Below are 26569 nucleotides of genomic sequence, written 5' to 3'. Positions count from 1 at the left end.
TGGCTGTTTAGTCTCAGCAACAAGAAAAGTAATTAAATCAAGTGCAAAGTGCAAAGAAAGCAAAAGAGAGGTGCAAAGGCCAGGAAGACATAAGAAGGAAACCCCAAAAACTATGCAACACAAATGAGGTCACAGTGTGGAAAACTATGTGACCGTGAGTTACGCTGAGCTTAAAGTGAAGCCAAGTTGAATTCTGCTAGTCAGAATCTCTGCCTAAGGATAGACAGACAGTGGAATTCACCTCGAGAAATACACGTCTAAATTCGTAATATTTAACCTAATCACTGATTTCTGTCTAGCACCAGAGGCCAAGCAAATTCCCCCACAGGTCATGGGCTTTCAGCCCCCAACACTGAGAAAGCACGCATCTCTTCCTTATAAAGTAACTCCCTTCTGGTGCTTTGCTACAGTAACAGCAAACAGACGGAGATGGCATAAACATTATACCTATGTCTAACCCTCCTTCTTCAGTGCCTAGAACCCCAGCAGGTTCACCCTGAAGAGAACCAAGGCTTCACTCCATCACCTGGGAAATGAGGGTGTAATTGCTACTGTGAAACCCAATCCAGATGTATCGGTCAACTTTAAAATTTCACACACTTCACTTTCAAGAGAAACACAAAGACCGGGAGAAACTGAAACAGCAGGTTGGCGGTGGGTCTATGCAGATCGCTGGCCTGTGCGTTCCCTGGAATCTGGGGATACACTGCCACAGCCCACTGTGGGACAGACCCTGGCCAGGCCCTGCACCCTGGCACACAGTGTGCAGCCAGGCCGGGTCCACGGAGTCTCGAGTTAAAAAGAACTAAACAGAGCTGGGTGGACAGCAGGGCGGCTGCAGATCGACGCATGCCTGAGTCAGGGGCTCCCTGGTGTCTGCGCTGACCTTGCTGGCCCCCAGGTTTGGTATCACTCAGCCCTCCTCCATCCCTCCCAGCTCCCCTGCAGCCAGCACCCAGCCACCCCATGTCCTGCACCCAATCACCCTTCTCAGGGCCTCAGGCCTGGCCTGGCCTGGCCGCCCCTCCACCGGGTCTCTCCTGATGGCTCAAAGGTAGATCAGGATTTTAATAATAAACGTTTCATTCAGATTAGATCTTGAATTCAGATCCTTCTGCAGTCTGTTCCCAATTCTGCTTTTAATGGTATTTTCCACGAAGCCATGGCACAGAACTCAAGGGACCACACACCCTCCCTTCTGCCCCCTGGGCAACCTCCTTTTGGTCTTTTCTCCGGCCAATCTTCTCAGCATCTGCCCTTCCCAAGGGAGATGTATGCAGCCATACCAGCTGGGCCAGGACACATCTCTGGGGGCCTTTAAACAGGTCGGTGGGAAGTGGTTCGGTTCCCTGGTGCTGAGAGCCCGGCCGAGGTCCTGCACCGTGGTCATTAGCACCTCCTGGACCCCGTCTTCCTTGGAACTTTGCTGACATCCATAAAAGACAGGTGGGCTTGTTTTTGTTGTTGTTTGCCTTGTTTTTTGCCTTGTCCTTGGTAAAAATGGTTCTTACTTATTTATTCATTCAATGAACAGTTATGGAATCACTTCTGTGGCAGGCTTTGTTCTAGGAACTGGAGATTCTGTGGTGAACAAAACAAAATCCCTGCTTTTTTGGTTCTTACAGCCTAGGGCACGTTATAGGGGCTCAATAAACACATAATGGAAATGTTTGAACTAAATAAGTGTGTACTTTCCAAGGTACGAGTAACATTTCTGAAGTTACATAAATGTTCAACAAAGACCATAGCCATGTGTATTTATTGCTAGGCCTCTGTGGAGGTCAGAGCTGGGAATTCCCAAGTACTACGCTTCCTGACTTCTCAGTAAATACACACGTCCAGATCTCTCACAGAAGAAACCAGCACCACGTCAGAACAAAGTCAAAGGAAGTAACATGAAGACCTGTGGGCGCTGGGCTGCCAAGCGCCACACCCCACTTTAACAGCTCAACCAGTGAGGGCTTTCTCACATCGGCAACCCCTGCAGTGCTGCGCGAGGGACAGGAATACAGACCATGAACGACGCAACACACAAGGCCCAGCAGCCTGGGCTGAGGATCAGATCGGAAGGTGACAACCAACCAAACCACCCCGAGAGCTCCCAGCAGCTGAACAGAGCTGCATGCATGCCTAGGACGAGGAGAGTGACCACGGTCTCCTGCGTCCAGACCCCACTGTCAGGGAGCTTCTCTGGGGGAGGCACTGGGGCCAAGCTGAATGAAATGCAGAAACGGGGCACCAGGGGCCGGCTGGGGACTCCAGCCCCACCAGCAGCGCACAAGAGGGGGAGATGGGATGGCACTTGGCGAGCTAGAGAGAAGTCCGTGATGGTGGGAGGGAGCGTGCATGGCTGGCGGAGTCCAGGACTGGTGTAGCTGTGGGTGATGCCCCAGGCACAGCCTCTGAGGCTGCACAGGGAGAAGGGGTCACCTGCAGGCTCTGACCAGAGCCCTGGTGTGGTCTGGTTCCCATTTTATTTGCTCGCTCTGGCTGCAGTGAGGACTCGGGTCCCAGGATCCCCCGTGGCAGGGCAGGAGGGGTGCCAGGCTCTGTCCCTCTCTCTTCTGGTTCTGCTGTGAAGAGTGTCAGAGAACAACAGAGGCCAGGAAGTAGGGACAAGGGTGAGGCTTTGTCTGCAGCGGGTTCCTCAGGAAAGCATGTCAGGCCACAGACGCTGGCCAGAGGGGAGAGGAGGGTGAGTGTGGGTCCTCCAGGGCCGGGTCCAGAGGTGGGCAGGAGGCGGTGGGGTCCTGGGCATGGACGGAGGCTTTGGCCTCTGTGGGCAGTGAGGTCCATGCTCCGCTGTCCCAGGAAGCTGGCAACGCGAGTGAACAGGGCAGGGCAGGTCTGGGCTTAAGGGTCTGCTGGACACTGCCCCGAATCAGGGAAGATCAGAATGGGACACAGGCGTGGCCTCGGCTGCCAGGACTGGGCTTTTGTTCATTCCCAGGCAGCCGGTGGTGTCCCACACACAAGCTCAGCACTGGCTCCCTTTGGACCCAGGGGCCCTTGCTCCCTGCTGCTGCAAAGCCCACTGTCCCAGGTCCCTTTCTTCACTCTGTCTCTGTGCGTAGCCCCTCCCCCAGGTCCCTCCTGCATACCGTGCCTTGTCCTCTCCCCTAGCTGTCACCTTGGAGACTGAAAGCCTGCTGTGACCTGCCCAGCATGGCTCTCGGGTATCTGTCCAGTGCTGGAGCTGAGTCCCTCCCTCGCCCATTGAGAGAGGCATTGAGAACAGGTGTGGACGCTTACAGAGTGAGGACACAGAGGGGCCTCCCAGTGGTCTTTCTGGTTCCTCAGAATTCTCAGTAATTCGAGGCCTTGGCTGGAGAGCAGGGCAGAGGTAGGGGAGCCTGGGGTTGGGGAGAGGTAGGAGCCATATGCAGACACAGGTAGCAGCTGGGGCAGCACAGAGGGACCAAGGCAGAACCCAGGGCCCATGGGAGCTCTGGGGTCCAAGCTGAGTCATCCCCATCCCCATTGGTATGGCAGTGCAAGACATTCCTCCTGCAAGCTCGGCTGCTCCAGGACAGCTGCACACAGGCTTCATCTCTGAGGTCTGAGGATTCAGGGTGGCCCTGAGCACGGGGTGATGAGGCTCTGAAGGAAAGCAGGTCTACAAGAAGGTGAGTGACAAGGCCAGCAGACCACAGATGCCCTAGCAAGGTGTCAGGATACCTCTGCATGGGCCGTGTTCACCTGATGCCATTACCTAAACTCTGCAAGGTCGAATCTCCAATGTAAATGACACAGACACAGCAGGGAGGGCACAGGGCCCGCTTATGGTGTCTGTGTGTGGGTGTGGGTGGAAGTGACCAGATGCCTGGCACCCGGGGTAGGCAGCACATGCACAGAAGCAGGCTGGAGCCGGTCTGAGACTCCAGAGAGGCTGTGGCTGGTGCCAGCCCAGGACTCCCAAACAGTCACATTCCCTGGGCGTTGTCCTTAGGGAAGGATGTTCAAACCATCTGCCCTTCCTGACTTCCTGTATAACTTGTGTTTCCAGTGCCCCCAAGACAGAAAGACACCCCGGAAGCCAAGGCCAAGATCAAACTGAGTCCTGGACTAAGGCAGGTCCAGACGCTGCCACTATCACTGGCTGGAGGCCTCACTTCCCCTTGGTTGGCCTTGATTTTTCCCTCTAAGAGAAAAATCTAAACAGGAGTAACCAGCATCTCAAGGACTTGTCTGCTGATTAAGTGAGATGATAGAACACGGCACTTAACAGGGTTCCTAAAACAAAATAAGAGCACCACACACAATTATCAATTATAATATGTATGTGTCACCAAATATAATACATAGAAATGGGTCTACAGACTTTACTATACCTGTGAACCTCAGGCTGCTGACTGGGCCAAGGAGGCTGCATATTGACCTGCAGGTGGACCTTCCAAGGGACCTCGGCCTGACAGAGACCGCCGGGTAGATGGGAACAAAAGTGGTCTCGCTCCCCCTGGGGTCCACGCAGTGGTGCCAGCCAGGGCTCCATGGAAACAGCGTCATGCCCAGCACCATGTGCGTGACAGAAAGAGGCCGCCCAGAGATGAAGCCGAGCTGCAACCACCTGCTGAGGCAGGGGATCTTGAGCAGGTCCCCAGAGGTCCAAATGCCAGTTAGCAACTGAAAAAATACATTTTAAACTGATGGACTGTTTTTGATTTTGATCAGTTGGTTTGACGATTCCACTCATCACGAGGAGGCGGTACAGCTACATAACATGCCTCAATTCTTCCCCTCATCTCCTCACAAAATGCTTTTATTCTAACACTGGTGCAGTGCAAACTGATGGCCCACTCAGAACGAGTGAATAAACTTAAAGGCAGATAGGAAATTTAAACTTCGAAGCTGGGGAGAAAGCCGGCCCAGCAGATGAGTGCCGTCCCTCCTCCAGATCCTTTCTGAAAACAGGGCACAGCACCATAAAACGGACAAAAAGTAATTAACCTGCCCCTTTCCCTAACATAGTAAGTGAACAGCTTGGCAAAACAAACTTTCCGTATCGGCACCCTGGTTTTACAATCGGACATCTCTCCAGCCATTGGGTCTCTCTAGTGCTCCACTTTAAAGAAAATGTTAACATTTTCAGGAAGATTCCATGTGGAGATAACTTAGCAAAGGGTCCCAGATTACATGTAATCAAAACACCACCTGAGCAGGGGCTGGAACTCCAATCCCCCAGACATGATGGCTGCCTGTGAAGCCAGGCTTTGAACCTGTCGGGCCACTCCAGGGAAGAGGGAGGTGCGGGCTTTGCTCTGCTCTCAGCTGGGTGGAATCCCTCTTTCCTCACAATTTGGGAACCTTCCCATGAACCCCCAAGCTGTGAGTGGTGCAGGAACACCACACCAGAAGGAACCCCACCGCAGAGCACAGGTAACAAGTGCCACCTACTCCTGTCCTGGCTGTCACCACTCCTAGGCCAACCTCCTGCACGCCCGTGGTAACATAAGAGTCCACCTATGTTGGGGCCTCAAAGAAGAATTTTCCTGTAACTCATCCTTTTTAATGGAAATAATTACGAGTGTGATTCCTTCCTTCAGAGACAGCCAAGAATCGAATTTCTGTAGTGGGATTGTGTGATTTTCAGAGACTAGGGAGGAAAAGCCAGGCAGGTCTGGACTCCCTGACTGTCATCTCTCCTGATGGCCCGAAGTTCAGAGACAGGCAACCCGCCCTTCCAGGAATGGTGACTGACATGCCAGCCAGATCAAAGCACTTTGCTGGAGAAAACGACCTTGTTACAATCATTTACAGATTGTGTGCACGTACATGTGTGTGTGTGTGTGTTACGATCATTTACAGTGTGTGTGTGTGTGTGTGTGTGTGTGTGTGTGTGTGTGCAAACCACCGGGTACAAAGAAAACCCCACTGCTGGCTGAGCGCACCAGGCTGCACCAGGAGCCACACCGCCCTCTGATCTCAGAGGGGAAACAGCCCAGGGATGTCACCATCCCTGCTTCTCACTCACAGACTGTGCAGTGCATCCAAACTGTCTTATGTCAGAAAATTCAGACACGTTTTCACTCAGCAAACCTCCAGGTTACCAGAATAGCAGCAAGCAACTCGAGAAGTAGCACCTGTAAGAGCACCAGCACTTTGGACCATGTTCTTAAGGGAAATAAAACAGCCAAGTGCTTTTCCACAGAACTGCAAACTTGAAGCCAGCACTGCACTCCAGGGGCCTCCACATGCATGGAGCCTTCTGCAAGGTGACGCCTAGGAGGGAAGGTGGATGAACCTCAGAACAACCCAGAATGCGCCTCCCCTGCCTGTGCTGACCACTGCTTCGAGCATCCTCCCACATCGGAAGTCTTCAATAAACTAGGTTTCTAGGATCCTCTCAGATCTGGCCTGGCCTTCGCCCGAGACAGTAAGTCACTGACCTGGCCCTGTCTGTTTTGCTGGGCAGCACAGGGGCTGGGCAGTGTAGGAGCCATTGAAGCTGGAGATCCATCAGGTGTGGAGCTAAAACAAGGCCGTCCCTGAGAACACAGAGCCCAAAGTGAGCCGGGTAAACCAGCTGCCCCAGCTCCAGGAAGGCAGGGCCCAGCCAGCCAGGCAGACAGGTAGCCAGCAGTGGGGCTGAACCTGCCGTCCTCCTCCTGAGTGTATAAATAACCGCACTGCAGCGGCTGGGCAGTTCCTTCTGTCCCATCAGGAGAGCGGGCTCCACCGGACCCCAGCTTTCCTCTCCTCTTTATTTTCCCATCCTCTCACTGCCCTCCCCCAGAAACATCCAGAGCTTTAGCCAGTTGCTACAAGACAGCACTTTGGAAGCAAGAACTGCACAGTCCCTGGAGTTCACAGCAAGTGAACAGTCCCTGGAAGAACGAGCTCTCCGCAAGCCCGCAGGGCACGGTGCTTCGGGCCCAGGGTAACCAGGCAAGAGAAAATGAATGATCTCAGAGTGACCAGAGCACAGGAAGAAGCACATTATGATTCAATCATCGGGCCCAGCCCTGGTCAGTGTGTGCTGAAAAGGAAAGGCTAGAGGGACTCAGAGGGCCTCCCAGATCCCCGCCCTGGTGACCAACCTGGGACGCAGACTGGGCTTCTTTGATTAATTCACTAAAAAGAGAAGAAGGACCTGGTGAATAAAGTGACGTCTGTGCCAAGCATCTTGTAGCTGAAGAGGTGGCAGCTGAGGTTCCCCGTGGAAGGCCCTCCTTCACCCTTCCCCGGGATTCCTCAGGAGTCCCCGCTAAAGCATAGAAGGATCCCTGGGAGTGAAGACTCTCTGAGTGGCTGGCTCAGGCCTCTTGGCCTCCGCACCCTTTACCAGCCGTGCCGGGTAATTCTGGGTATTTCCTTGTTTCAGGAGAGCCTGGTGAGCATCACAGGAAGAGGAGCAGCTCCCCAGCCACCCTCCAAGAGATGCCATAGCAAGCCCTCCCCCAGGGCACCCCAGCCTGCTTTGTTTCGAGACGCTGGCCCATGTTCCCTCAACAGGCACAGAACTGCCCTCTGCTAAGGACCACCTATCTGACCTCAGGAAAAGATTTGCTATGCTCATGTTCCTCTAAAAAAACAATCAAACCATCAACATGATGGGGGTATGAAGGGGGTCCTGTTAAAATTGCCACCAGCTAAAAATAATGAGCCCCAAATAATACTCGGTTAGATATGAGAAGTTTACACTGTGCTGTATCTTGACGCTCTCTGGAGCTCAGTGACAGCCTGGGGTGACCCAGGGTCTCTGCAGCTGCACTTCAGTGCGGCCCGGCCCCTGCAGTGCTGCGGAACCTCGGCTCCCGGGCTGCAGAGTGCTGTGTGTTAGCACTGAAAGCTCTAAAAACGTTCACCACCATCGACAGGCACAGAGGCAGCCCCGAGTGGGCACGGTTCTCTGGCACCAGCCAGTGGTGACCCCCAAGCAGGTGAGGAAAGATGGGCAGATCCCCACCTGCAAGCCACTCCAGGTTTGGAGGGCATGAGGCTTCATAATTTAAGAGTCCTTTAAAATCTGGTAGCAATCTGGCTTACTTGGACTCCAGTAACTTGAAGATCTTCAAAGAGGTAAAGATTATGATTTTCCCTGAATTAGGCATCATTTAACCATTTACCAGGAGCATCCCTGGGAGGGTAGATTAGGCTTCGGTTTCTGACGGTTCAGCGCCATGGACGCCTTGCCTGTGCTTGCAACACGAACACAGGTGACTCACATGTCCGCTTCCGCTAGTTCTTATCACATTTCTGCCCAGTCCTTTGCAAAAAAATTGCACAATAAATGGGCCTTTGGGTCTCGTTTTCAAAAAGGCCTCCCAGCTTCAGGGAAATGTGGCTTTCCCGGCCTCTCCTAGCCTCTCACAGGATGCAAGTTAAAGGCTGCCATTTCCTCCCTGTCTCTAAGAAGAAAAGGCTGGAGAGAGACCTGCTATAGAGGAGGCCCCCACACAGCCCCCCACACCAGCAGGCCCGGTGCACCCTACTGCTCCGTGCACTAGGACACGGTCCCTGGGAAGAGCTGCTCCCTCGAGACTGACACCCCAGGGGAAGTCACTGGATACAAAAAAAAGGGAATAAATATCTTCTCGGGGGATAAGGTGATTTGTCCTAATGAGAACCCTGAGTCACACAACCTGTCCTTTTGATTTTTACCAAGAAAATCACTCACTATTTACTATTTACTTAGGGGTCTCAGGAAGGTTATTGAATCCTGGGTGGAAATATGCGCTGTCCTTTCCTCTCTTCAAGGGACAGCAAGCAGAGAGAGGGTGACTGACTCCAGATGAAAGGGGGAAGGCAGGGTCTGTGCTGGTCTCTGCCGGCTCCAGGGCTCTGTCATCACAGAGAAGCCTGGAGATGTTTGAACGCCGTCTCCCACACCTTCCCTCGAGCGGATGGCTTCTCTGCACAAAGCCCCCTTTTCAGAATCTCTTTTGAAGGCACTTAAGCCTAGGAGCCCGTTCTCACACAGAGGCAGCCATCCACCTGACTGCAGACCGTGAGTAAGCAGGAATCAGGCTGTTGCCTACGAGAGCTCTCATACCAGCCTCTTCTAAAGGGGCAGCTCACAAGGACCGAGCCACCGGGTCAGCTCTGCCACGAACCACGCTCAAATCGCCAGCAGATTAGAACATCAAACTTGCTTAAGATGCCAAGATGGGAAAGGTTATTTTTAATATTATCTAAAATAAGATCTCAGGACACAAAAAGATATTTTTAAGGTTCTGAATTTAGGCCTCCCTCTGGTGCACATCTGAGTCTATTTTAGCTCAGAAATCAAGGACACACTGTTTTGAAAGATTCTTCTGTTCCAGCATTAATAACTGCCCTCAATTTTAACATATATGTGGTAAGGTCTAAGTGCAGACACAACCAGAGAGGCCTTTTCCTCTCTCGATGATGACTTAGCCTAACGACACGCACTTTGCATGATGAAAACAGACTACTTGTGATCATTTGCTTGAAAGAAGGAAGCAAAGGATGAAGAATCCAGCAGAGCAAAAGATCCCACAGTCCTCCTGCGTAGCTTTCCATTGAGGCTAGGCAATGATTTTGAAAGAAGCCCCATGAAATCTTCCTGGAGAGCATCAAAGCAAAGCTTCAAACTGCAAACAGATCTAACCATCCCATCCCAGCTCTAGCGCGCGCTGTGTCTTGCACTCTCTCTCTCCCCACTACTGGGGAGTGAATGCCAGGCTTTTGCACTGAGCTGTATCCCCGGCCTTTCTTAGCTATTTTATTTTGAGACAGTGTTTCACTAAATCACCAGGTTCCCGAGGTGGACGCCTACTTGCCATCCTCCTGCCTCAGCCACCTAGAGCTGCTGGACTGAGGGCGTGCCCCCCACCACGCCCAGCCTTGCACTCCTCTTCCGCTTGCTCACTAGGAACCGAATGGGTTTCTGCTGTCTTGCTTGGAGCCCTGTGGCCGCCTTTGAGCTTCAAAAGGCTTCTCCGCTGGGATGCCAGAAGCTAGGAGAGAAAGGTTAGTGTGATTCCCTTGCAATCAAGTCCATAACCAAAGCAGCTGCTGCTAATTAACCAGATTAAACAGGCTCAAAGAAGAGGAAAAACTGAGATAGGTAAGTAGGGGGATGGACAGTGAGATGCTAATTTACAGAGGTGACTCTCCAGCTAGGAGGACCCACATCAGCTGCACTACAGCTCCCTCCACCGGGTCTTTCTTGTCACGATCCCCCGCCGAAGCTGCCCATGTTCTTTTGCTACTCAACGAAGCCCTAACTCAGCATCAAAACACTCTCCTGTAAATCAGCACCCCACACAGAGCTCTCCAACAGCGCAATGCTATGTGTGGAACCTGGGGGCTAACTGCCTACTTGTGTCTGACCCTTTCCCTCAGCCAGGAATCTGGCAGCCCCTTCCTGGGCGAGCCTGTGTGTCTGTGAAGATGGACCACAGGCCACGAGGCCAGCAGATCCAAAGCCAGGGGTTCATCCCAAAGACTCCCCAGCTAAGTGCACCCCAGGCTACAGAGCCAGTCTCCGGGGATCAGAGTGGGCCACAGTGTGAACTTCAACTTGGGGGACCTCAGCAGAGGGGGCGGGATGACAGAGGCATGTGCGGAGATGGGAGACCCAGGGTGCACCCCAGTTTCTCATGGGAAGCTCAGGGCCAGAAAAGCACAGCACATGTGGCTTGCCTGTCTCTCCAGCTTCTTCACCGGGCACTGAGTACCAGTGTCCTGACACAGGGGTCGGGAAGGATCAGGCCCCTCCCTCCACATCCCTACTCTTCCTATCAAAACTTCGTCTCCACTGTCTCCGGAGCCTTTGCTATGTCCTTACGCTCCCAAGCTCTGCCATGATGGGCCTATGGCACATGGAGGGGAATGGTTTACATCTAGAATGGTTTCTCCAAAACCTCAGCGGTTCAGAGTGGGGCTTTTAGAAGGTGATTGGCTCCCGGGAGTGTTCTACCCATCAGCAGACTGATCTTTGATCAGTTCATCAATATGCCATTTGGAGGCGGGGCCCGGTTGGAAGAGACATGTCACACCGGTTTACACCTCCATCCTGTGAAGGGTTCATCTCCACCCCTAGCTCCTGCCTTCTCTCTCTGCTTCCTGATTGTCATGAAGCCGGCAGCCCTCCTGCACCAGTCCCCTCTGCCATGATGCTTCCACCTCAGGGAGAGCCAACCATACACTGTATGCCCAGAGCCACGAGCCAAATGCAAGCTGTCCTCCTCTGAGTTGTGGCTGCCCCGTGTTTTATCACACACACAGTAAACTGGCACCTCCTCACTCTGCTGTGACAGTAAGGCACTAGAGACCTCGAGCTGGGGTTGTCAATTTAAATAACTGGGAAAAGGCAATTTCTGGCCCCCCGAGAGCATTTCCTATTTCTTATGCACTTCCTCCTCGCTGGCAGAAAAAGCAGGCAATAGGTCAGTCACCCTTTCTAGGAACGCCCTTGACAAGACCTGGCAGGGAGTGGGTGGCTGGGCGCCCTCTCCATGGTGCTGAGTGGCTCAGGGATGCAGCCTGAGGCTGTGGGGTGCCTTCAGCTCACCCCTGAAGTCTCACAAGCAATATCAGGAAGCATTCTCATTTCTCCCTGGCAGCTATACATCAGTTATTAAAAATGCTCCACAGCTGATATTAAGAAATAAACACTGTAATTAAGCAGACTGGGACTTGGGGTTTTCGGGGTCCTGTGGGAACTCAAGATCAAATCGCGCCACAGTGGGCTACTATGGAGAGCAGAAATAAATCTCGAGTTTCTCTCATGAGAAAATATGTTTACTCAACATAAGAAGCTTCTACAATAGAGGTCAGTTCCCCTGTAAAGGAGAAAAAATACATTTAAAATGCACACAGAACTGCAGTGGTTTAAGGGACCCCCCGACCTGCCTGTCTTCTAATAAAGTCACAGGAGTCCCCACCGCCTTGTGATCTGGGCACCTGTGAAAAGCACCTGCACCAGGCATCCCGGACCCCAGACTAAGACAGGGAACTGGAAGCAGCCTGCCACGATCCCCATTCCCTGTAGCCTGCTCTTCTGACCAGTGACTCAAGTACCCCAGTCAACCCAGCTGGGACTGGGCCACATGGTGACCCTAGGTAGATCCAGAAGCCTTGGGGACCCTGAGGCCACCCCGAGTGTTATCATCATACTATTATTTTGCAGACATGACAACAAGATAGTTCCAATATCTACAAAGAACCATAAATGGACACTCAATGTATTATTTACAATTGGAAAGAATCATTTACGTTCTGTATAGAAGGGGCTTAAAGCTCTTTCCGAGTTCTACTCCTGGTATTAACATGAGTGAAAATCAGGAATTCAGCCATGTAGCTGCCTTCCCATAACCTCCTCGGGATGTCTGGGCACAGTATGGGGAGGTCTGCAGAATGACCCACGTGCCACATGGCTTTTCCTGAGAGCAAAGGCAAAGGGTTTTCTTTTACACAGAGTCAGATTACAACCAAGCCCAGACATGACCCAAATCCCAATTTTCATCCAGTAAAGCAGAATAACCCTACGCCCGCATAGATCGTACATGGAACAGAAAGTAAGGTCCAGTTGGAATCAGCAAAGGAAACTGTGATAAGGGATGCACGTGGTCCTGGAAGGAGGAGTCTTTCATTTCTTCCTTAAAAATGTTTTAAACTGTGTATGTTTATGGAACCTGGAGGACACTGTACTAAGTGACATAGACCAGGGACAGAGAGAAAAACAAAGTCCTCAATCTCACAAACAAGCAATATAAAAGCAAAGAGTGTTTCTCCTCTAGAGAAGCAGTGCCCTTTCTCTCCTGTCCAGGGCCATTTGTGTCAGGCAAGCAGCCTGGGGCAGTGGTGCCAGGCCCATCAGGGCTGGGCAGCTGGAAATGCATGTAGCGCGGGTTAGATCTGCAGAGCTGAACCGCAGTGAGCCTGGGAGAGCACTGATGGAAGCCTCCCTCTGAGTTTCTCCTGCCTGAGGTGCAGGTCCTCCTGTCCTGGATCTGCAGGCCGATGTCTCCCCGCCTCCCTCCTGTTCCTGCACAGCCCCGGGCAGACACGCAAGGCTCCCCTGGGTGGCGGTGCCGCCCTCACACCCACCTCCTCCATCACCTTCCCAGGTCTGCAGGGACCTAAAGTCCTCACGCATCCCAGCACAGTCTGAGACAGCCCAGGACGGTTTCCCAACAGGTCCGTGGAGCAGAACTTTTGGTTTCCCCTCCCTGGTTCTGTCACCGTCGAGGAATGGGGGTCACCAGCACTGCACACTGCCTCTCCATTCTTCCTCCAGCGCCTTGACTGCTGCATTTCAAAGCGGCCGTCTATAAATAGGATTGCTTGCTCACTCCCAAGTCTCACCCAGGTCTCCTGAGTGAAAAAGAACTTACACGGCGATGGGCAGGCTTCACTTCAGGCTGCCACGCTGCCTCTCCATCATGGAGTAGTGACCCCTGCGTATCCTGCCACTGATCTGTTTGACTGACTCATCCCATCCATTAAAATCATAATGCACCTTTACATACCCCAGGGGCGTCAGCAAAGCCAGAATTAATCCAATTGGGGGGGTTTTGGAACCAAACCATCAGTGTCCAGCAATACACAACAGAAACAATAAAACCAGATTGCCCAAAAGAGAAGAGAAGTACTATAAGCCATAAGACACTTAACTGATTCCCATATTTGAATAAAAACTGAAGTTCTAACAATGAATAAAATGCATTCACTTTGATGAGGTGCTAACTTTTATTTCCAGTTCTGCTGCAAAATAAGACAATGATGAAAACCCCGCAAATCCACAGGGTGCTGAGAAACCAGCCCGTACCCTCTAAGGACGCCGGAGGCCTAAGAAACTGAGCTTTCTGTGGACACCGGGGCAGCTCTGAGATGAAGAGAGGAAATCCCAGGAGCTGCTGGGGAACTCAGCCATCCATCTGATGTTCCTGTCTGGCCTTCAGACGTGATGGCGTGATCGACACTGTGCAGGAATTTTAAATCACATTACTCAAGAACAAAAGGCCCGGCGCCTCGATGCAATGACCCGCTGAGACATCTGACCCCCCATGTCACACGCAGCACCTACTGCAATCCTGCCAGCAGTGGGCCGGGGTGAAGTCCCTCCCCTGGTCCCAGTGCAAATCCCTTTGGGAAAAGAGGAGAAAATGCTCCAAGAACCTCTGTAGAAAATAAATACTCTGCAGCCCGGAGTCAGCGTGGCAGAAGAGGGGGCAGCAGGAAGCGAAGGCACAAGGCAGACACACACACACACACACACACACATACACACGTCTCACAAACAGTTCAGCCGATAGAACCAGGAATATAGGCAAGCAAGGCAAAGATGGTAGAAATAGGAAGGAAACTGGAAAGAGGCAGAAGAGAGGAATGGCAGGAGGGGAAGGGCGGGACGAGAGGAAGACCCTGCCCTCACTGTCTCCTTGCTCCCTGCTCCCCCACGAGCCCTGCTCCATGCTGCAAACACACGGTGCCAGGACCCTGTCTGGGGAGAAAGGCCACCCCTAGGCCAGCCAGTGCCACACTCACATCGGTCAGGGAAGGACCCAGGTTTCCAGGTCTCTGAGTCTAGCCCCCTGCACCTCGAACACCAGACCAATATCCAGGGCCCACAGCTGCCTGCAGGGGCTTCCCTCCCACAACCCAGGTGAACCAAGGGGTTTCACCCCACTGAGAACCTTCCATCCCACTGCCTTAGCTCAGTCGTGCCTTTGGCAAACTGATGGCAACTGTGAATCTTCTGCATTTTCAAAACATGAAAAAAAGGACATGTATCCCGCCAGGGTGAGGAGAGGCCTAGGAGACTGGGCTGGGGGATTTCCACACTGCCTGCAGCGGAGGCGCTGTCTCCAGAAATAGATGCTGCCCAATTCACTGAGGGCCAGGGGAAGGACTCCGTGCCCCAGCCAGCCAGGCCGCAGCCTGGGGAGCTGATGGGGCTGCGGAGAAGCACCCCCCCCCCCGCCCCATCACCATCAGCAGGGGGAGAAACTGGCTTCTGGAATGACATTGGAAGGTCAGCCAATCAGGCGCAGAGCTGCCACCTCCAAGCACACACGCCACTGCCTGCCGGCCCCTTGCGGGCTGGAAGGAGGTAAGCAAAGACACCCGCTGCAGCTGCAGACTTGCGCCCTGCACCCGCCACCTCTTCTCCTTCCTGTGCACCTCCTAGGCTTGAAAATCCTGCGGTACACACAGTCCTCTCCTTACGTGGGAAACAAAGACTGCCCGACCGACCGCAGCCTGCTGCCAGCCTGGCCCGGAGCTCTGCTTAGCTGGACCCCAGAACCCGCACAGGAAGGGCGCTGGGAACTGGAGAGGAGCTGGGCACCTAGGAAACCCGGCATCTGCGCGCAGCAGTGTTCCCGCCCTGCTGAAGCCCTGCAACCCAGTCTGGCGAGGTTTGCCGCCCACTAGTGTCCTGTGGCGGGGACGCAGTGGACAGGCAGGTAGCAGCACCTCAGTCTCTCTTAGGCTAATCTGCCGGCCACCAAGGCCCAGCGTGCTCTGTAGCGCAAGCTGCCAACAAAACACCCAGACAGGACCCTATGTGCTCCCTAGCACCCTCCCCACCTCGGGCAAGGTGGACCAGGACACAGTAAAACCAGAGAACACAGCCACCCACCCTGAAGATGCCCCACAGGTTCTGCCTAATGCCAAATGCATTCCTCTTCACCACCTATTAATTATGTATGAGCCACATTCATAATCTTGCCCATACAGTTCTGCTAATTTTACAAAATCTGGATGCCAGAAATTGTGCAAATGCATGCCGCACGTGCTGGAGAAACACCCCATATCAGACCCGAATTCCCAGTTCCCCCAGGATTCATAGTGCAAAAGAAGAGAGAGCCCCTGTCCCTGACACCCAGACTCCATGCGCATCAGACTGAGCCTTCCTGCAATATGGCTGGTGCACCTTATTTACCTCGCACGCTTCAAAGGTAAGATGCTTGGCTGGCTATGTGCAGGGTTAGGGTTTAGGGGTATCCATTGATAATTTGAAAAGTATAAATTTTTTGCCCTGGCAATATGGTGTTCTGCCAATTCTGCCCCAGGATTTAGTGTCCCCCACAAGGAAGCAGTGACCAAGGTGACACCCAAACAGGAAAAGAGAGAAAGGAGTGGGGACAGACTGGCTGGCATTTATTAAAGGTCTGCCTGGCATTTTGTTTTGCTACCGAGGGCATTGGTGGGGGCAGGCAGCCTCAGTTAAAATGCTTAGGAAGCATAGATGAACCCTGAAATTCCAAGCTTAATTGCAATCTGCTTAATCAAGATGAGGGAGAGACCCCATTTTCTGCTTGCATATGCTTATAGGAATTACATTAAAATCTCCTTCAGGGCCCCCGGTGCATGGGTACCCACAAAGGTCTGCTCCTGCAGCTAAATAAAACACCAAGCTCGAGGTCGGTAATTCCCTGTCACGTAAACTAAGCATGCCAAAGATGCTGCAGGCGCACCTGGGATCCCAAGAGCCCCCCCCCCCACCATCACTGCCACCCCCCACACTCTCCGCACCCCTCCCCCCGCAGCAGAATGCAGTGCTCTGGAAAACACAGGGTCAGGAATGAGCGTCCCTCAAAACGGGCACATCAGGAGGTCCCGAGAGTGGGGTCCACAGAGCCCATCTGAGGGGGCGTCACCCGCCGACGTGAGCATACCAGGCTGTCAGAACTGCAGAGCAGCAAGGGCTTGACGGGGTTAAAACCCAAAGAAACCATAATGGGGTGGGATGCATGGGAAGCGTGTGCTAAGCAGCCCCAGGTGATGTGCGGACCTGTGTGCACATATGTGTACCCTGCTCCTGCCACCATGCCGGGAGCCCGCCCATGAGCATCTCCAGAGCAATGCAGAACAAGGTCCCTGGGCCTCACCAGGTGAGGTCACTCATCAGCCTTTAACCCACGCAGGGACTGGTCTCTCCACTCTCCTTTCTGCCCAGAATACCCTCTGGAGGCTGGCCAGCAGCCAGGCTTTTATTAAGACATAAATAAACATCCTCTTCCCTTAGTAACAAAAACCCTGCTGTCTGCTGTTAAAATACACACGTACTGGGGGCCTATGTGACAGTCTCCCCAAACATCAGTGTGCAACACCTTTTACAAAGGAAAAAATTTTTTATCCTATCAGGCATTTTGGGTGTCTGAGGCCTAGCAAAACCAGCTCAGTCATGGAGTCCAAAGGCATTATCACATGCTTTCAGGTGTTTTCTAAAATTAAGGTAGGCCAAAAAAAAACCACTTTGTTTTTAAAAAATTCTTCCTCAAGTAGGTAAGACCCATTTGCTTTCCGACTTCTTAATATAGTCTTAGAAACAGGCAGTGTTCCAAAGTGGACTTATGTCATTGTGACACAACTATATATTTTATGATCCTTGGCCCAGTGTGAGCTGAACATCGTTCTTTAAAGACCTCTAAAGCTGCAAAATGAATTAGCCAAAATCTCTACAGTCAGGTTTCCTAAGTGTTTTTGATGTTTGATCTGATAAAGAGAGCAATTTTTATATAAGATAGTTCCCCAGCCCCCTGGATGGCAGGACCAGGGCACATCCTCCAGCAAGGTAAAATCCTCATTTTCCTGTGACTTTCACAGCTTATCTTGGTTAATATGCCTATGCTCATGAAAGTAACAATGATTAACTGGCAACTGGTATTAAAATCTTGAAGGCAATACTTGCAAGAATCGATACATGGCCCATCAGTGGTCTCTGCACAGATTTCCATGCTACAGAGGCCTATGCGAGGCTTCCCACAATCCCGTCACCACATAGCAGCCTATGGGTTTTTAGATGTGCAATACTGATTCAGAACAGTCACCCACATTCACAAGATCGGGTGCCAGAGATTACAATGACTCCCCCACACCTCTGTCACATATCCTAACTAGAACTGAAAAACAGATGCCAGCTGGCTGACCAGCGGCAGCACAGCCCCCTCATCCTGAAACACACATCTCTCCACAAGACATACATGCTTACGTCCCCATCCCAGGCCTTCTCAAGGAGCCCAGAGATGTCTGCTGGGACAGCTGAGCTGGCTCATCAAGCCTCAGTGACCCTGGGACAGATCTGGGGACATCTGGGCTCTTCTGACTTGCCATTGGCAGAGCAGTAGAAAGGGCTGTCTTCCCTCTGACCGCCTCAGCCAGCTCCCTAAAAGCACCTGTACCTCCAAGGTGAATTCCCGCAGGAGGGGGCAGAACAGGTGCCGTGCCCTCTGGGAACAAGGGGTGTCTTCTGAGAACTTGTTGCCATTTGCACTTGCCAGGGATTCTCCACATGAAAGTTTCAAACACTTTGCTGGAGGTGCTGCCCACGAGCAAAGCAGTATTTCATGTGACTGAGCTCTATCCATTCCTGTCATCATTTTACACGGGACGACATTCATGCATTCTGTTTGGCCTGGTGGATGTTGATTCTTAAGCACTGCCGCGGCAGGCAGGGAACACGCTCTGCACGGAGGCCGCTTGGAGCATCCCTGTGGGTCTTCCAGGAAAATCTCATAGCCTCCCTTTTCCTTCTCGTATTTTCTTACAAGGGCCAGATCTCATTTCTCTCTCCCTCTCTGTCTGTCTGTCTGTCTGTCTGTCTGTCTGTCTCTCTGCTGCTGCTTAACGGCTGAATTTTAACTGGCAGCAGCAGGTCATGCCTCCTATGCAGATGTGAGTTCCAACATCTGAAATGGGCAGCAACTCCCAGGCAATGTCAAAGGACGCCAGTCCCTCCTGCTCCCGCAAGGAGGAAGCCATTCATACATGTAGGATCGTATTTACATGGTGACACGCCAGCCCCGGCACAGTCACACTCACTAATTGGGTCTGACTCCGTCAAGAGCAATAGCTTTCTAAATAGCCAGGAAGACAGCATTTCCAAACACACACTGGCTGGGCGTGAGGAAAGATAGATTATTAACAATATTCGCAGACTGTATTCTTGCGACTGCACAGGTGTTTGCTTTTTTAATTTGTCAACATTTCTTATGATGTAATGTTTATTGGTGCATATTTTTACACGAACTGCTGGGAGGAAAAAGCTGTAGTGCGCTGGGGGTGGAGAGAGGCATAGATGGCCAGATCTCTCCTGAAGCCTTTGCTGCCACTGGATCAATGCTAGCAGAATTAAAGCGCATGTTTTAAAGGCTCCCAAAAGCTTTGGATCTTAAGGAACCTTTTTTTCAGTGTCCCTGCCAGCGCCTGCACTGGGAATGCCGTGTCCCTTTTAGGGTTACAATATTCCTCCAAGCTGCGGTCTTCCCTCCCCTCTCTGCAAACCTGGTTTATTCTGAATGAGCCAGCTCTCTGGTCCTGAGTTAGGCTGGGAGCTGGCACTGGCTAGGTAAGCGCCTTCCCGTGATTACGGAGCAGTTTCTCTCCCAGCCTCGCCTCCCTTCCTCTCCAAAGCAATAGCAGTATTTTTTTAAAAATAAAAATAAATGGAAGCATGGACATTTAAACACGAGTGGGGGAGGAAGCAGGCAAGACGATCCCCATGCACCCAGCCTCCGCCTACCTCCATCTCCACCTCCACCTCCAAGACCACCGCCACCCGGGTCCCCCGTGCGCCCCACACGCACCCGGCCACGGCTCACCATTCGCGAAGCTCTGGAACAAGGAGAGGGCCAGTATCCACATGCCCCTGCTGCAGCCCGGCCTCCCGCGCGCCAGCGAGCGAGCCTCGCGCCGGCCTCGCCCCCCGCGCTCCGCCCGGCCCGGCTCCGCTCGCCGCTCGCCCCGCGCCTGCCGCCCGCCTCTGCCTCCGCCTCCGGGATCGCGCGGCCGCCGCTGGGGCCCCGCCGCCCGGGCACGCGGCGCGCACGGCTCCGGCCGGGGCTCGGGCTCGGGGCTCGGGCTGCGCTCGCCGCGCGCCGGCTGCGCCCGCGTCCCCCCGCTGGCGTCCGTGCCGGGCGGGCGCCGCGCCCAGGTGCGCCGTGCGCTCAGCGGGCCGCGGGCGGCTGGGCAGGTGAGCGGGGCCGCAGCCGCGGGCGTGGGCTCATCGCGGGCGGGCGGCGGCGCCCAGGGTGCGCGGCAGCGGCAGCGGCCTCCGGTGCGCCCGCCCTCAGCCTCCGCAGCCAGGCAGCAGGCGGGCGGGCAGGCTCATCTTTCCTCTCCTGCGGCCACGATCACATGGATCCCTCTGCGAGCGAGCCTCCCTGCCCGAGCCCGGGCGGCGCGGACGGACGCAGTGAGGAGGCGCGGGGACCCCTCCCCTGCCCTGGCCGCCGGGCGCTCTGCAGTCTTAAAGCCGCAGCCGCCGAGCGCAGCCCATCTGGAGGCTGGACCGACCCGCGCGCAGCCCCGCACGATCACGCACCGTCAGCGGCGTGCGTTCACAGGCTGGGACCTCCCTGCCCGCAGCCCCTGATTTTTACTTATTTTTCCAGCCCGTTGCTAATGAAGCCGTGGCCTGGGTGACCATTCCGGAAGGTGGCCGGCTAAGCGGGGGTGGCCATGAGATAACGCTCGGGTTTAATAGCGCGGGCAGCTGGATTCAGAGTCCATAGGTACCCACTGTCACAATCCAAGCCCAGTGCATTTGCCTGGAGGGAAAGGCTGCTTCCAGGTCCTAGCAGCTACTGGAGAGGAGCGCTGTGATTTCGGGGCTCGGTTCTGATTCTCAGGAATACATGGGAGAAGACAAACACAGGCAGTTCCAGTGTTGCTCTCCGAATGGTGTCTTTTTTAAAAAACTGATTAAAATTGCTGATGATGTGTGTAATCCCAGACCTGGAACCAGCCCCTGCCACATGTCTGAGCAAAGCCAGGAAAGCTGGTCCCTGAGGTTCTGTGTGAGGTTCATGAAGTTATAATAATATTCACATGCAGCTCACAGCTTTGCAGAAATCATGACTTGCAGGGCTGGAATGCACCCCGATTTCAGATCAAGATAGAATGCTGGGGGTGGGGTGCTGAATACACAGAAGGCATTTGGGGGAGACAAGGAGGGGCCGCTTCCTAGGAGATGAGGGGAAGAGTGGGCCCGTGTCTGCTGCCCAGGCTGGTGTGCCCCTCCGCATCACACACACCTCGGAGAGCTCACAGAAAACACAGGGAAAGCAAATGGGGAGGCAGAGACAAAATGGTGCTTTACCAGGGCTGGGCACAAGATGGCCAGGCCCGTGTATGAGGAGGGTCAGCTGAGCCGGGTGCCGCACTGGCTGCCATGGCTCTGCAGCTGCAGGTGGTCACGTGCTGCTGCCCACTCAGGCTGCGCCTCCGGCCCTGCCCGGCCACATATAGGAACCCGGTGTGCCATGGCCCTGCCTGCGCTGGGTGTTTACTGCTGTGTCCTCCCCGGACGCAGTACAGGGAGGCAGGCAATGGGCCTCATTTCTGTTCCGGCGCTGAGCTGGCACCCCCACCTTCTGCGCATGCGTTCACTGCACACCTGCAAGCAGACTAGTTAGCTGCTCAGGCGCAGGGGTCGGAGCCACCCAAGGGGGAGCCACCCAAGGGGGAGCCAGAGCGCCCCTCCATATGCCCGAAATGGGGCTCACGCGTGTCACACGAGCCTCCTTCTGCAGGGTGCAAACCAGTGGAATTCCTGCTTCTGGGGCTGTAACACTCCAGTGCCAGATACCTGGCACATGGGCACTGTGGCCGGGAATGGCTTGGTCCCGCTGCGTTTGGGAGTGGGGCTGGCTCCCATCGTTTGAGGGAGCCCATTGTATAATGAACACGCAGGGCCCCTGTTCAAAAAGGAAATAAAGCTTCGTTCAAGTCCAAAAGAGGAAAGCTCTGTGCTTTTGATGACTTGGTCTTCCATCTGCTGCTTCACGCCTTCTTTCCCTGGGCGACGGCCTGGGGAGAGAGCAGCCCGTACCAATGCCAGGGCTCCTCTGGCAAGCCCTAGTCGCCTACACCTGCTCCGGCTGCTTCTCCACCCTCTGATGCCCCACACCCTGGCACCAGCCAAGACTGGGGATCAGGGACACATTCTGTCCCTCCCACCAGCCCCTGGCCAGATGTGTGACCCCCTGAAAGACTGCAACCTCTAAGCATAGAAGCATTGCGTCCCTGAACCAGAGAGAGTTAGAAGCTCACTGACCTTTGGAAAGTGCTAGGAGATTGCCAGCCTAGGGTAGGGATGGTAGCTTCCAGCCTCTACCCTGAGATGCCACACGCAGCCACAGTGCTCCAGATCCCCACCAGGAGTGAAAAGGGGTGTGGCAGTGCTGGTAGGACAGAGCAATGCTCCATCACCCCCATAGCTGGAGAAAACTAAATCCAAGGACACTGTTACCAGGAATTTCCAGATGGAAGCTGCAGAGCATGCTGCCTGTGCAAGCTCACCCAGGCATGGGGCTCAGTGAGGCCTGGGGAAGGCTCCTGGTGCCACCCTATGAAGCCAGTTGGTCAAGCAGTGTTCTCCTTGCTGGGTCAAAATACTCAACACTGCAACTTAGAGCAGGTGAGGGTTACTTTGGCTCACAGTATCTGTGGGGTCAGTCCATGGTCAGATCAAGGCAGCAAGAGCACGGTCGAAGGGCTTGGCAGGGGAAAGTTACTCAACCCATGGCAACCAAAAAGCAGGGGGAGAGAAGGAAAGCCAGGAGACAAAAGGGCACCTTCCAGGCCACCCCCATAGTGATCCGCCTCCAACCAGAGCCCACATCCTGATGGCGTTTCCCACTCTGAACTCATCCATGGATGGATCCACTGATGGGTATAGCACCCCAGGATCCAGTCCTTCCAAAACCTCCGCCTCTGGACACACAAAACTCCTGGTGAACATTGAGACCAAAATCCTAAACCCTCCAGGGTCCACTATCTAATGAGTCTGCCATGGGCTGAATGTGGTAAAACTGTACAGTGGACCTTACTTGTGCACCAAACTCTCCTTTCCAATGTGTTCATGTAACATACTTCAGAAGGGAAACATTTCCAGGGAGACCTCCCTGCTGGTCAGAGAGCATCCCCAAGGCCTGGCCCATGTAGGCACCCTGTAAGCTAAACTCCTGTAGACTGGAGTAGAAATCTGTGCTGCAGGAAGAAAGCCCTTGTCTATGTCCACCGCAGAGACCACTGTGGAGATTCCTAGGTGAGGGGAGGCCCTCTGCACGCTCCAACTGATACAGTCGAGCCTCCAGTTTAGCTCAGATGTCCGCAGGCAATCATGGCCATGATGATGAGATCCAACACCATCTCACCTAATGGCAGTGCCTGTAACCTGCAAGGACATTCGAGCCAGGGGTGCACGCTCACATGGACACTCACGGTGCTGTACATGTGAGCCCAGAGCACCTTACAGGCTTCACCTTTACTGTGTTAGAGACAGCAAAAGGCGACAAGACCCGGTGCCTATGAGTTCCACAGCTCCCTGCAGGATTCGGATAGGAACTGCAGTAGTTTAATGGGATAAGCCGTATAAGTGAAGGTTGCATATATAATTCACTGGCTGTGTGTGCATGTGAGCCTTGTGTTTGTATGGCCATGTGTTTCTGTGAGTGTGCTTGTGTGTGGCTTGGAGTTTTTGTGTTGCTGTGTTGCATGTTTGCGTGTGGAGCCTTACATGGGAGTGTGTAGCGTGTATTTCTGTGTGCTTCTATGCAGTGTATTTGTGCTATGTGTTAGTGAATGTGCATAATTTGTGCATGTGTTTCTGTGTGTGTATGCCATTTATAGGTACATGTAAGTACTGCTTGTGTGTTTCTTTGTGGGGCGTGTTGGTTTTTTGTGTGTTGCCTTTGTTTACATTTGTGTATGCATTTGTATTTTCATGTGTGTGTCCATGTGCTATGTCTGCCTGCATGATGTGTATTTGTGAGCCTGCGTCTACGTGTGTGTGTGTGTGTGTGTGTGCGCGTGCGTGCCGTTGCATGGATGGGGATGGTTTCCTTGGATGCGGCAGGTGAAGGGGCACCTCAGGTGAAGGGATGCCCAGATGAAGGGGCAGGGGCTTCCCAGGGGACAGAGCTGCCAATAGAGAGGCTCAGCACGGCTGGAAATGGGACAGGAATGAGAGGACCCATGCGTGGACCACTGGGCTTTACGCTGAAGGCAGCAGACACAGTGACATAAGATAAGCAGACGACAGAGTCGGATTCGCACCTGGGAAACATCCCCTCCTGGTGACCCCATGAGAACAGTCTGAGGATGTGAGGGTCCAGGGAGAGCCCTGGAAGACTAGATGGGTACAGTGGGAGGGGCGGCTCTGAGATGGGGGGGAGGTGCGGTACATACACTTCATCTTTTTTTCTTCATAACACTAGGGACTGGACCTGGGGCCTTCACACTGAGATGCACCCCCTGTTTCTTACTTTGGGATAGGATCTCCCTAAGTGTCTACATTGTCCTATCTTGGTTCAAACATATAGGTCTCTTGCCTCAGCCTCCCAGAGGCATCTTGAGGATAGCAGCCTCCAGCAAGGACCAAGGAGCCATCATCTCCTTGCCGGAGGCTGGGTTTGTCTCCACACCCACGCTCATCCCACCGTCCCATCCAGTGAAGGCCTGTGGCACGGCTGCCCCCATGGGCTGTTCATGTCACTGAAAGCTCGGCAAGGCCTGGCATCATCGGCCTCATCTCTGCAGTGTGACCCGCCGTACCTGTGCACACATGCTCACAGTGGACACCATAGTCGGCTTCCCATGACCGAAACAATATCCAGCACTTACAGCTTAGAGGAGGAGAGACTGGCTTGCCTCATGCAGACTTTAAAGCAGGACCATTGTGGGGTTGGAGCACAGAGAAGCCAAGCTGCTTATTCATACACAGGAGGGGAGGACAATGCAGACAAACAGGCCGGAGTTCGTACACTGCACCCCAGGTCACCTCCCCGTGGTCCAGCTGGACACACCCATGAGTGTGCACCATGTGTTCCATACCAGTCTCCTGGGCAGATCCCAAGGCTGAAACTACCCTAACCAGCACAGGGGATCTCTGTGAGCCTGCTGGAACTCCCATCTCCTTCAGCCTCACGGAGCTGAGACCCGGCCGCCTCACCCTGAGCTGTCCTCCCCCTACTGCCTCCAGCCCAGGGGACCCCCTGCAACCTCTGCCCACACACCAGGCAGCCACAGGCTCCGTGGATTGTCCTCAACATCACTGGCATGTTCCCTCACTCTGCCCTGAGCCTCCATGTGGCCACCCTCTCTGCCATCACCCCAAGCCCAATGCCTTCTCTTCAGACGGCACCCGTTCAACTTCCGTTAGTCCTTCACCATGTCTGTCTCCTCCAGCCCTTGTCTTCCCTACGAGATTTATAAACCCGGCCATTTCTCCATCGCCTCATCTGTCTGCGTGACAACCTCCCTGTCCAGCATGCCGAGGAGCCGCTCGGCATGGACCAGGTGCTCTGTGGGTGTGTGCCCAGCAATGAGTCAAACTAGGTTTTCATGAGAAATTCACACCAGGCAAGACTCCACGCAGGGACCCTCAGTGACAGGGATCCTTGTCCTGAGACACCAAATTGGAATAGTGAAAAAGATTCTGAGAGGGAGGGATCATATATAAGGAAATAAATAAATAAATAAGTAAAGAGAGGGAATCTGCCTAGGTGTCAAACTGACTTCCATAAACAGCTCATCAAAATAAATATTTCTCTACTTGGCCCTGGGAAGGTGGCTGGCTGCTAGGCAGCATTAGGAGGTATTTTTTAAATGAAGACAGTCACGGAGTCTAGGGATTTGAATTGTAAGGAGAGGTCGAGACGGGGTTCATATCAAACATGTTTCAGAAGCGGAGAACACTTCAAAGGTAAGCACAGCCTGCGTGCACAGAGCCTCTCACCGCTGCAGCCCCTGGGATTTCACCAGAGAGGCCGGGGCGGAGGGGCTGGGAGATGGCGCAGGCGGGACGTCCCTGGGGCTGTGATCCCAGCTCCTCCACCCTGCCTGGGTCTCAGACCACAGGGCTGCAACCAGTGGTGAGAGAATGACAGCAAATCTCCGGAGACTCACGTAGGAACTTCTGGCCTGGGACCTCCTCCCTGGAGTGGTCTCCTGGCTCTACATGTGGAAAAAGGATCACAGTTTTAGCCCAGGGCTGTGGACATCTGGGAACAGAGGGCAGTGTAGCCTTGAGGACAGCAACCTAGCAAAGCAACCCCCAGGGATCGCACCACATGGCCCTTCTGTCCACGGCTCTGCCACCAGGGAGGCAGCTTTGATGGAACACCTGGGGCACCCACAACCCAGGAGAGACCCAGGACCAGAGGAACATGGGTCCCCAAACACCATGCATGGAGAGATTCGGGGCAGGGACAGCACCCGACCCTGACAGGCGCAGCCACTGGGCAGCCTGCAAGGTGGCTTAGCCGCTCGCTCCGAGGACTATGCCCCAGGACTGCCGTGTTAAATAAGTTAGAAGTCGTCTCCACCAACACCTGCCGTGCAGAGCAGAAGGCGCAGCAGGGAGGACGGTCGTTTGTTGGTTTGCTTGTTTGATTGCAGTACTGGGGACTGAGCCCAGGGCCTTTGCATTGCAGTACTGGGGACTGAGCCCAGGGCCTTTGCATTGTTTTCTGCTTGCTTATCTGTTTGCTTGTTTGGGTTTGATTTGGTCAAAAAAGAGACAGGGGCCCTGCAAAATCACTATATTGCCTGGCTGACCTTGACCTTGAGATCCTCCTGCTTCAACCAGGTGCATCTCAAAAGTAGGGCCGGAGGGCTGCAGACCTCTGTGATGTGTGCTTTCCCATCA

General features: G+C 53.7%; 1 protein-coding gene across 3 annotated transcripts in view; it reads right to left on the bottom strand.

Annotated features, from left to right (window-relative positions):
* Nucleotides 1-19807, bottom strand: part of Dscam (DS cell adhesion molecule) — a 549020-nt gene extending 529213 nt beyond the window's left edge. For 2 of the 3 annotated variants that reach the window (XR_010039329.1, XM_063224582.1), the window contains exon 1: nucleotides 19518-19651. Coding sequence is in view for 2 of the 3 variants with exons in the window: in XM_063224582.1 (XP_063080652.1) it covers nucleotides 19518-19560 (43 nt within the window). In the remaining variant the exon portion in view is untranslated. Of the gene's footprint in view, nucleotides 1-19517 lie in introns of all 3 variants that reach the window. The other variant, XM_063224581.1, reaches the window with a different exon arrangement.
* Between the last annotated feature and the right edge of the window lie 6762 nt (nucleotides 19808-26569).

The sequence above is a fragment of the Cavia porcellus genome, unplaced genomic scaffold (genome assembly GCF_034190915.1).
Source record: "Cavia porcellus strain 051 isolate PalLab524CR breed Dunkin Hartley unplaced genomic scaffold, mCavPor4.1 scaffold_15, whole genome shotgun sequence".
NCBI classification, from domain to species: Eukaryota; Metazoa; Chordata; class Mammalia; order Rodentia; family Caviidae; genus Cavia; species Cavia porcellus.
The sequence above is the reverse complement of the archived record's forward strand: the minus strand, read 5'-3'. Positions and strand labels throughout refer to the sequence as shown.